The sequence below is a fragment of the Acanthochromis polyacanthus genome, chromosome 7 (assembly GCF_021347895.1).
Source record: "Acanthochromis polyacanthus isolate Apoly-LR-REF ecotype Palm Island chromosome 7, KAUST_Apoly_ChrSc, whole genome shotgun sequence".
Taxonomy (NCBI): Eukaryota; Metazoa; Chordata; class Actinopteri; family Pomacentridae; genus Acanthochromis; species Acanthochromis polyacanthus.
In genome coordinates, this window is record NC_067119.1 from 1,940,205 (window position 1) to 1,951,270 (window position 11,066).

Consider the following 11,066-nt stretch of genomic DNA (forward strand, 5'->3'; position numbering starts at 1 on the left):
AAGATGTACAGCAGGCATGGGTGATCAAAAGTTACCAAAATGCTATGCTAAAGTCGGAAGGCGTGGAAATGGTGGTTGGCGGAATTTTGACAATCCTCCATTAAAATTAAATGCTGTGTAACTGGCCTGAACATGCTCCAATCTGCTTCAAACTTTACATGTATGATCAGAGTCCTGCCCTCATCACATCCACAGCCAAAATACAGTCCGTCACAGCGCCACCTGGTGGACATGCTTGGATTTGCCGACCAGCAAGGATGCGAGGACCCGACTAATGCTGCTTGCAGCTTTAATTTCTCCTATTTCCTCCACTGTAAAGGTAAACTTTAGACCAAAGCTATGAAACAAGAATTTTGACGTCTGAGACCACAGAGTTGTGTAGCAGCAGAAAAGTAAAAAACCAAAAGCCATAAACAGCCAAAGGGATGATCCACTTTACCTACAGATGAACAAATACACAGAATATTTGGTCTTTGTGATTTTACTGTTGGAAAATAAACACTCACAGGGAATGATATAGATGCGATACAGAACCAGAGAATCACTTTTCATCAATTATACAGTTACTTCCACTCTTGTTACCACTGGAAAAAAATAAAACAGTTGTGAGATTTTCAAGTTTCCGCCTTGACAAAATTTTCCTCTTTACTCTGCTCATCATCTGTAGAAAGATGTTTCACCATGTTGAATGTATATCCAACAACTTGCTCCTCTGTTGTTGGAAGATAAATCCCCTTTATGTTAACTTTTAACGAGCTTGAGGGCACTTGCAATTCTTATTCAACAATTCAGCAAAGATTTTTGCCATTTTACAGCATATTTAGTCATTTTTGCACTTGTTTGCAAACGTTTATGTCATTTTGGACAAATTGTGAGTCATTTTGAATATGAGTAATTACAGCTATAGAAAGATGTTTCAGAGAGCGAGAAACATGAAAACTTTAAATGAAACTGATTCTTAGTGAGGTGGTGAGGTAAGGAAAAAGAAAATCACCTGTCATGGTGTGATTCATTTAGAGTTTAACTTCAAACAAAACTACTGTCCAACACACAGTCGAAGATATTAACCCAATGAGAGATCATTGTTATTTAACAGTAAACTGGAAGGATGTTTGCTGTGTTTTAATGAATTCCTTATCTGTGAAAGAAATGCTGCTCCTATTTATTGCCATATCTACAGTAGATGTCAAAAAAATTCATAATTACTCTAAATAAATGCATGAAGCAACAGAAAAAAGTGCCATCAGCTCATTACACAGTAGCAGCTTCTACAAGTTTTAAAAACACTTAAAACAAAAACTGTGTTCTCATTCTAAAACACAGGAATACAACTTGAACATTAACTGTTAGTTAATGATGAACTTCACTCTTTATGGGGCAATGTTCTGAATCATTCATTCATTTTTATCTCATCTGATGGAACACAGGTCGATCTATACAAAGTCCACATCAACAATCTGGATTTTCACAAATGACAATTTATTCTTTTACAATATTTAGCAAATACAATTCTACTATATTTTACTGTATTTAAATGGGCAACAAATATTGTTATTTTACTGATATTTACAATCATTTACATCAAAGACAAATGATCTGTTAGAGCTTGAAGAATCAGAAAGGATTATTTTAATTGTCATTTTACAGATTTTGTTACAGATAATATGCTGAAAAATCAGACTACTAAAGAGTTCATTACTCTGCCAAGGAATGGTGGAGTTCTGTGACAATCGGCGTACATCCGTCTGTCTGTCTGTCTGCAACATTACTCAAAAACGGACTAACAGACTTAGATGAAATTTACAGGGAAGGTCAGAAATAACACAGGGACCAAGTGATCAGAGTCTGGCAGTGATGCAGCTTATAGTCTGGATCCATGGATTAGTTAAAGATTTCTGTATCATTGCCAGATAGTGGTATGGTGTCACTGTAACCATGACAACCAGTGAACACTGATCAGCTGATTGTGATCCTACTACAAATCCACCACTGGGGACTTATCAGGACTTATCCATCAGAAATGATCCAAGGAACAACTGATTAAACTGTGGAGGTGTTTCTGAGTCCCATCAATTCCCGCTACATATTTAGTTCATGTGATTCAGTATCCGTACATAACGTACACGTGTAGAACACACACCTGTGCTCAGCACAAAGTAATTTTCTTTGTGGGTACATCTATATTAAATGGACACATTCTAGCTGTGATTTCTGCTCATCCATAACTCATAAACAAATGCTGCATTTCTGACATATGAGGGAATGAGCAGCCTTGGAGTAGTACTGTGCTCTCCGAGTGCTTTTCTTGTTCACATTTTGGCTGAAAAGTTTTTAACAATTTTTGAAAAAAATAATTGACACAATTTTTTGTTCTTTTACAGTGTGTGATCATAAAACGACACTGTTCTAATGTATTTAAAGCAGTTAAAACCCCTTAAGCTTCAGTGTACCGCCGGCGGTACACTTACTAATTTGCATAAGAATTTCAAGAATGTCCGACGGCTGCAAACGCGATTATACAAACACTATACACCGATGGAAAGCTTAGATTCTCATGAATCCGCCGGTATAAACCACTTTCAGATGCGATTACCACAGCGGGTAATATAAACACATTTGTCCGACAAAAACAAATATTCATCCATCCGTTCTCTATACACGGCTTCAACGCACACAGCGCGACTCACATTTCCGGGTTTATTATTACACACAGATGAAAAGATTCCACAAAAAACGGCCATAATCCAACCTTGGACATCCAGATGACACAAGCCAGTAAACTATTTTATCCAAAACATGTCCTGAAGTCGGTATAAAATCCCCGAATCGGTCGTTTTAAAGGAAATGCACCTCGCGATGCCCGTCCAATATTCCCTGTATTTTTCGTAATTTTTTTTATTTAAAAATAGAATATTAGCGATTTTTTGTGCTGAAAACGGCTGGAATTGACTGCAGCTTAAAGGGTTAAGAAACAACATTTTGACAGATATTTGTCATTTCTATCTGAGCATATTGTATTACACTTTTAATAGTTTTTTTCTGGCACCCTTTCTGCTAGAATATTTACAAGATACAGTTTTTTTATTTGTATTTTCAGTGTATGCTGTGACACTTTTAATGACATTATACAGCTTACTATGACTTTTCCTACAGCGTACTGTATTCTGACATTTTTACGACATACTATGACGTTTTGTGAACATAATGCATCCCCAAATGTAAATAACCACAAATTAATCTATGAAGCACAAACTGTGGATATTTTTTCAGCTGTTAATAAACAGGAATCAAAAAGAACTGGATCTCTAGAGCGACAGCATTATTATAAGATTCTGCACTTTCCGTTTCTCCGTCTCGAGTTCCGATTTTCGTTTTCTTGTTTCTCTTTCAGTCTCTCCAGTTCTGCCTTGAGCATCGACACTTTCTCCTCCATCTCTTTAATCTCACGGGTGTTCCTATTCCGATCTTCTCCCATCAAAGACTCGTAAGTTCCCAGTTTAGTCTTCACTCTTGTCAGTTCTCTCTTGTGTTTTCTAACCAGATCATCGATCTCTCTCTGCAAGTCTTTCACCTCTTTGACAACCATCTTCATCTGGTTTTGTATATCTGCCGTCATGGTGTAGCAGCTGCTGCCGTTGTTCTTCACCATCGTCTGGACTTTGTTCAGCAGCTCTCTGACTTGCGTGTGGTTTGTGGGATCTTTGTTGTTGAAGAAGTGGTATCTGCCTCCACATTCATCGATCAGCTGTTTGAGGAAGCCATGGCGACCTTCTTCTATGTAGCTCTCTGGTGACTGACTGAGATCATCTCCTCTGGTGAACAGGACGAAGATGTAGTTTCCTGAACTGTTTCCAAAGATCTTCTTGATCATTTTCACGGCCTGTTCTTCCTCCTGTGTGAATCGACCGACCTGCAGCACCAGTAAGAACACGTGAGGTCCAGGAGACAACATGCTGATGCATTTCAGCAGCTCCTGCTCGATGTCGTCAGCGGAAAGATCTGTGTCAAACAAACCGGGGGTGTCGACCACGACTACCGGCTGTCCATCAATCTCTCCTGCTGCTTGCTGGCAAGTCTTAGTTACTGACGTGATGGAAGGGACAGATTCAAATTTGACTTCACCCAGAATGGTATTTCCTGTTGCGCTCTTCCCGTTGCCGGTCTTCCCGACCAGAACCATCCTGAGAGGATCTCTGCTCTGATGTTGCATTGAACTCTTCCTTTCATCATCTTTAAATCTGGTGTTGTGACTCTCTTGGAGGAAATTAACCGAAACCTTGGAGCATTCGGACCGTTCATCTCTCATCCTCTCCACGGTTTCCAGAAGTTCTGGGATCTGCTGCTTGTCCTTCAAGTTGAAGATGATGTATCTTCCTCCACAGCTCTGACAGAGCTCCTGGATTTCCCTGTTATTTTTTACAAATTTGATAACATCTGGATGTGTGGGTGTGGACTTTACGGTGAACAGAATCAAGGTGAGATCACTGACTTTGGCGTCAAATGTATCCTGGATGGTCTTTAACTCTCCCTTGTCTTCATCAGTGAGGGGACCCACAGGTAGGACCAGGATGAAGGCATGGACACCCTCAGGATCACAGAGGGAAATACACCTGAATGATTCCTCCATCACTGCCTCCTGAGGTTTTCCATACAAGGCAGGCAGCTCCAGCAGGGAAACCCGACGTCCACACACCTCTCCCTGGGTTTTAACACACTCTGATGAGTCTTCAGGTCCACCAAACTTTCTTTGTCCCAGAATAGCATTGACTGCTGAAGTCTTCTCAGCTCCTCTTCTACCACACAGGACCAGGTTCAGAGGAGGTTTGATGGGTTCAGACTTTGGTCTTCTTGTCTCTTCAGGGAAGGGGAGGAAGGTTCCTTTGTTTTTATCTACAGTGTTGACGATCTTCTCCATCAACTGGTTGTGATCCTCTTTAAACACATCATCCTGTCTTCCTCCGCATTCTCTGGGAAAGCGGGTAGGTTCATTCTTGTTTTTTCCCCGAACAGCAGTGCTGAGTACAGATGCTAAGAAACAACAAAGGGAGAAACATAAAAATCAGAGTATCAGATTTCTGTTGGTTAAAGACTTTCTACTAAACTATATGCATCATAGGGCTGCGCAATGGCGTCGTGGTTAGCACTTTTGCTTTGCAGCAAGAAGACCCCGGTTCAAATCCCGGCCTGGGCCTGAGATCTTTCTGCATGGAGTTTGCATGTTCTCCGAAGAAGCACTCCATCTTCCTCCCACAGTCCAAAAATATGCTGAGGTTAATTGGTTACTCTAAATTGTCTGTAGGTGTGACTGTGAGTGTGATTGTGTGTCTGTATATGTAGCCCTGAGACAGACTGGTGACCTGTCCAGGGTGTCCCCTGCCTTCACCTGAGTCAGCTGAAATAGGCTCCAGCACCCCCCGCGACCCTAGTGAGGATAAAACGGTATATGGATGGATGGATATATGCATCATATCACACAGAAACACATTACAACCGTTTAAACTTGACAGGTGGCAAGTTGATGATGTTTTACAGTTTTAACCTTCAGTCGGACATTGGGGAGAGGTTTCTCTGAGCTACTATAAAGTCTACCTCTGTAACTCAGGTTCAATGAATGTGTTTCAAGTGACTGTGATATAAAAAAACTGTATCTCCAAGGTCCAGTCTCTGGTGGATCAGTACTCCTGGATAGAACTGCACCATGAAGACAAAAGAACACTCCAAGAAACTCTGACAATAGGTTGTTGAAAAGCATCACTTAGGACGATACAAGAACATTTCCAAGTTCCTGAACATCTCTCGGAGTCCAGTAAAATCCATCATTAAGAAATGGAAGAAAGATGGAACATGAATAAATCTGACTAGAGCAGGGCGTCCTCAAGACCTGAGAGACAGAGAAGAAAGAGACTAGTGATGAAGGCCACCAAGACTCCTATGACTCCTCTGAAGGAGAAAGAGACTAGTGACGGAGTTCCAACTTCAGATTGTTCATCCAACAACTGCTGTCTGTTCTTCACCAGTCAAAGCTTTATGGAGACAAAGAGAAAGACTGTGATGGAAAAAGTTCCAATTAAATCTGGACTAGAGTTCACCAGAAGACATGTGGAGACTCTGAAGACACCTGGAAGAAGGTTCTTTGGTTAGGAGACCAGGATGGAGCTTTGTGTCCATCGGACTAGATTTTGGCAGACACCACAGACTGAACATCATCACAAACATACCACCCTCACTGTGAAGCACAGTGGTGGCAGCATCATGGTGTTCCTCAACAACAGGTCCTGGAAGGCTTGTAAAGGTAAAGGGTAAATAAAATTCTGGAGGACAACCTGATGGTCTGAAGAGAACTGAGACTTGGAGAAGATCCGTTTTCCATCCAGACAATGAGTCGAAGCAAACAAAGATCCTCAGAAATTATTTAAAGACAACAAGGAGGAAGCTCTGGAGGACGAGCCAGGGTCTAGACCTCAATCCAAGTCAGAATTAGCATCTGGATCTGAAAAGTTCTGTTCAGTCAGGATCTTCGAGTGAACAGAACTTTCAGATTTGAAGAGTTTTACAGGACTGAGGTAAAATTGCAGCATCCAGATGTCAAGACAGATGGAGACATGGTGTTGGCATCATCATAATGTAGAGATGCCTCTCAGCAGCAGGTCCTGGAAGGCCTGTGGGATTGAAGACTGACTGAGACCAACAGGATCAATGCTGGAACTTCAGCCAAAGGTTCGTCTACTAAATACTGAGTGGAAGGAGGTGAATATTTATGCAATTGCTTTTATTATATTTTGCATTTTTAATTCATTGAAATGACTTTGTAGAAATCTGTTCCCACTTTGACTGGATTCTTTTCTGTAAACTCTTGTCAAAAAGACAAATCAAATTGACCGAGACTCTATGTTGAAACGGTTGAAAGGGGAAAACTTCCGAGGGGGAAGAATTCTTTTAATCTGCACTGTATGTCTGAAAATTACAATAGTTGCCCCCTGGTGCACCTTATAAACTTAGTGATATTCCTCCCACACATTTGTTTAGTGCAGCTTATCACTGGGTGGCCATGTCATGTTCGCAGTAAAACACAAGCAAAGTGCAGTCTGAAGGTCAACCTGTAATATGCTTGAAATTCACTTCTAACTCAGCTGATCAGTCAAACACTTGGTAGATACAGCCATGGCCATAAGTTTGGACACAGCACGACTTACTATGTCTGTTTTGATGTCTATTACAGAACATAACTAATATTTTTTGACAGCACCAGTTTAATTTGTCAACAAATCAACAAGGGATATAATATTATCAATAAATTCCAACAATTGGAACAACTTTGTTCCCAAAACATAATATTAGAAGAAAATAACAAAAAATGCAGTACTTTCACAACCGAATTTGGTAAGAATAACAAAATGACACCAAACTCTTTTGATGTTTTTTTAAATATGAAACTTAATATAGTTCTCAGGAGTTGTGTATTATCACCCAAACACTTCAGTATTTTGTGGTATTTTCTAAGATTCACAAGCGTCATGGTACTTGTGTCCAAACTTATGGCCATGGCTGTAAGTGGAATTAGATTTCTTGACTTAGTGTAAGAAAAACAGAAAAAACTTTTTTTTCAGTTTGGCTTTCTACAGCAGTATGGCCATTTGGTTTCATTTATTTTACATTATTTTTGACACTGAATTAGAAGAAGTATAATAATTGTTCATACGTAATCTGAGTTGTCAGTGCATTCTAACAATATTCTGCTGCACTTACCAGAAGGACTCACAGGATCCTGATGAACTCTGGCTGCTTCAGTCTTTGTCTGGATTTGACGTCCACTCGTCAAAGTAGCATAATTTGCCTTCTTTAATACATCACACCTCAAATGTTCTCCGTTGTTTCTTGTCACCAGCCTTCCCACTCTGGTTAACAGATCTGAAAGTTCAACATCTTTCATCTCCAAGGATCTAAAGTGACACTGTCTGACAATGTCTTTGAATGGTGGATAGCGGTTACCCTGCGTCATGACTCCACCACTCTGGTCTCTGGACATTAATACCACTGAATGGTGAAATGATCGATCACTTAAAAGATTCAGGACTCTGCAGATCCTCCGTCTGTGTTCCTCAGTGAAGTCTTCAGGCTGTAGAACCAGCAGGAACACATGAGGTCCAGGATCAGAGAGTCTCACACAGAGTTCTACATGTTCTGTCAGTTCGTCATCAGAGATGTTGGGAAGCAGCAGATCTGGAGTGTTGATGAGGACCACGTTTATCTGCTTCACCCATCCTCTGACCTTCACACAGTGGTCTGGTTCCACCTCAGTGTTGAACTTGGTCTCTCCCAGTAATAAGTTCCCAACATAACTCCTCTCAGACCAGCTGTTCCCCAGAAGAACAACCCTCAACTCAGAAACTGGAATAAAGACACAGAGTTTAAAAAACACTCATGATCCTCACAATGAAGGTCAGTCATTCCATTAAAAATCAATCAGGACCTCCACTAGACCTCAGAATCAACTGATTTTTAGTCACAATGACTTTAGTAAACTTAATGGTCTGAGTTACACCTCCATACTATGAATTTTTCCAGAGTTCCAGGTCCTTGAAGTCCATAGAGGAGGTCAGTAGGTCAACTGTCGAACTTTGTCCAGTTGTCGGTAGGTCTACTTTAGAACTTTCTCCATTTGTAGGTAGGTCTACTCTAGAACTTTCTCCAGTTGTCAGTAGGTCTACTCTAGAACTTTCTCCAGGGGACGTTCTCCGTTCCTGCTTCCAGTCTTTAAGTTTAGTCTCCCTTAAAACATTCCAGGTTCTTGAAGTCCATAGAGGTGGGTCCAGATTTATCACATTTTAATCTGCTTCTCCAAAACATGAATACTGGTTACAATTCATTCAGTGAATAGTTCATTCAGCCTAAATTATACATTTTGTGAGTGTTAAAATATGACTATATGAGAAAATAGCGGCGCCAAAGAATGAAACAGGTCTATTAGATTATCCTAGTATATTCAGTGTTAAAATGATCCTTCCATCATCTATAATAGTTCTGACCAACCACCTACCAACCTGCTGATATGAGCCTTAAAGTTTACCCAGAATGCACTTTTTAAAGTTTTCTCTGGTGAATGATCAGAAACCAGAAACACATCCAGGGAACCAATGATTGTTTCTAGGTCTCTAAACTGTTCACACGAGGATACATCATATAATAATGATGATCACAGCTGGTTAAAGAAAGTGGTGCCCAACTGTGTCCAAAAATCCAGTCCACAGATACTCAGCAACCGTCCAAAATGGCTTACAAAGCATCCATGTGATTCAAAATTTGTCCATAATTATCTAAACATTGTTAAAAATTATTCAAATGTCAAGAACTATTCTTGATTTGTTCAAATTTAACCAAAATTTGTTCAAAATGACAAAAACTTAAACTTACCGACTCAGAACATGTTTAGAATGAAAATTGTCTGGAAGGATGAAAAAATTGTCCACAATGGCTTTAGATTTGGTCAAAATGATAAGGAAAATGTTCAAAGACACACAAAATTGTGACGGATTTTTCAACATTTGCCAAAATGTAGATGTCTAACCCAAAATGTCTCCAAAAAAATGTCCACAATGACTCAAAATTTGTTCAAAATTACCTAAAAATTGTGAAAAATGATTCAAGAACTTTCCAAATTCAACCAAAATTTGTTCAAAATGCCAAAACCTGAACTCACTTACTCAAAATGTATTTAGAATGACACGAAAATTGTCAAAAATAATTCCAAAATTCTGGGTAAAAAAAATCACGTATAGCAAAAAAACAGATTTATTCTTTCGACTGTGACACCTGGATGGATGTAAAATTGATCTCGTGTCAGCTTTTACCAGAACTCAAATGTGTTTCTCCTCCTAAATGTCATGGTTCTATCTGCTGGACTGATATACTGATGAAGAAATGATGGGAAAAGTCCTTTAAAAAGTGATAAATCTGGACCTGCCTCTATGGACTTCAAGGACCTGAAATGTTTTAAGTGAGACTAAACTTAAAGACTGGAAGCAGGAAAGGAGAACGTCCTCTGAAGAAATTTCTAGAGTAGACCTACTGACAGCTGGAGAAAGTTCCAGAGTAGACCTTGTAGAGTATACAATTGTACAGTTGTCAGTCGGGCTACTCTGGAACTTTCTAGAGTATACCTTGTCAGTATACTCTAGGAAGTTGTAGAGTATACCTACTGACAATGGTATAGAATCATTAAAACTGTGTCTACTAATTCTGAAATAACAGAACTGCATCTTTAACAGGACAATGTTCAGATGAGGTTTACTCACTGTGAGATGGAAGAAACAGCTCCATGATACCTGAAAAGAAGAAGCATTTTCCTTAATAGTGAATTTTCCAAAAAATATTCACACTGACCATCAGTTCTGTCTCACAAAAATGACACTCCAGGACCAATAAACCACATTCTGGTGATGTCACAAGATCAAAGGTCTGACTTTGATATGATATCTGCCTCAGTATACTGATACTGATGAGATATTACAGCTAAAATCTACACACGTCATTTAATATTCCATTATTTTCACTACATTGAAAAACATGTTCATGTTTGTCCACTTCACTGGCGCTTAGGGGATCTTCGGTCCAGGCTGAGATCAGATCAGTAGAACTTTAGTGCACACTTTAATTTGGGTAACTAAGGTGACAAGCCCCGCCCATTTTTGATATAACAGAAACAACTCAACATTTCCCTTAAAGGGTCGAAATGTATGTTTTTTCCAAATTGTTCTGAAATAAATCAGCTTGCACTCATCAGTTAAAGTTTTGTGTTTGTTGTTTCTGAAATGTTGAAACTGTGTGCTTTACAGAACAGCACTAAAACTAGTCTCCAGTCATTTTTACTAACCAAACAGAGGCACAACTGGTCCGCTCCGGCTTCTGAAGGGTCCTCGATGTCTCCGTCTAAAAGAAATAGTCAACATTTCATTCATTAGTGGATATTCCAAAATGCTGCATGAAGCTTCTGTCTTTATGACACAGTTAGAATAACATAAACGCATAAAAAAAATGAAGTAGTTGAATTTCTTGGATTATTTATTTAA

General features: G+C 39.5%; 1 protein-coding gene across 1 annotated transcript; it reads right to left on the minus strand.

Annotated features, from left to right (window-relative positions):
- Positions 1-3,322: 3,322 nt before the first annotated feature.
- Positions 3,323-10,317, minus strand: LOC110972438 (GTPase IMAP family member 8-like). The gene is made up of 4 exons (XM_051951099.1): positions 10,293-10,317; positions 8,294-8,388; positions 7,747-8,251; positions 3,323-5,028 (listed from the first exon to the last, which is right to left on the minus strand). The coding sequence occupies exons 1-4, from the start codon at positions 10,315-10,317 to the stop codon at positions 3,323-3,325; spliced, it is 2,331 nt and encodes a 776-aa protein (XP_051807059.1).
- Positions 10,318-11,066: the final 749 nt, after the last annotated feature.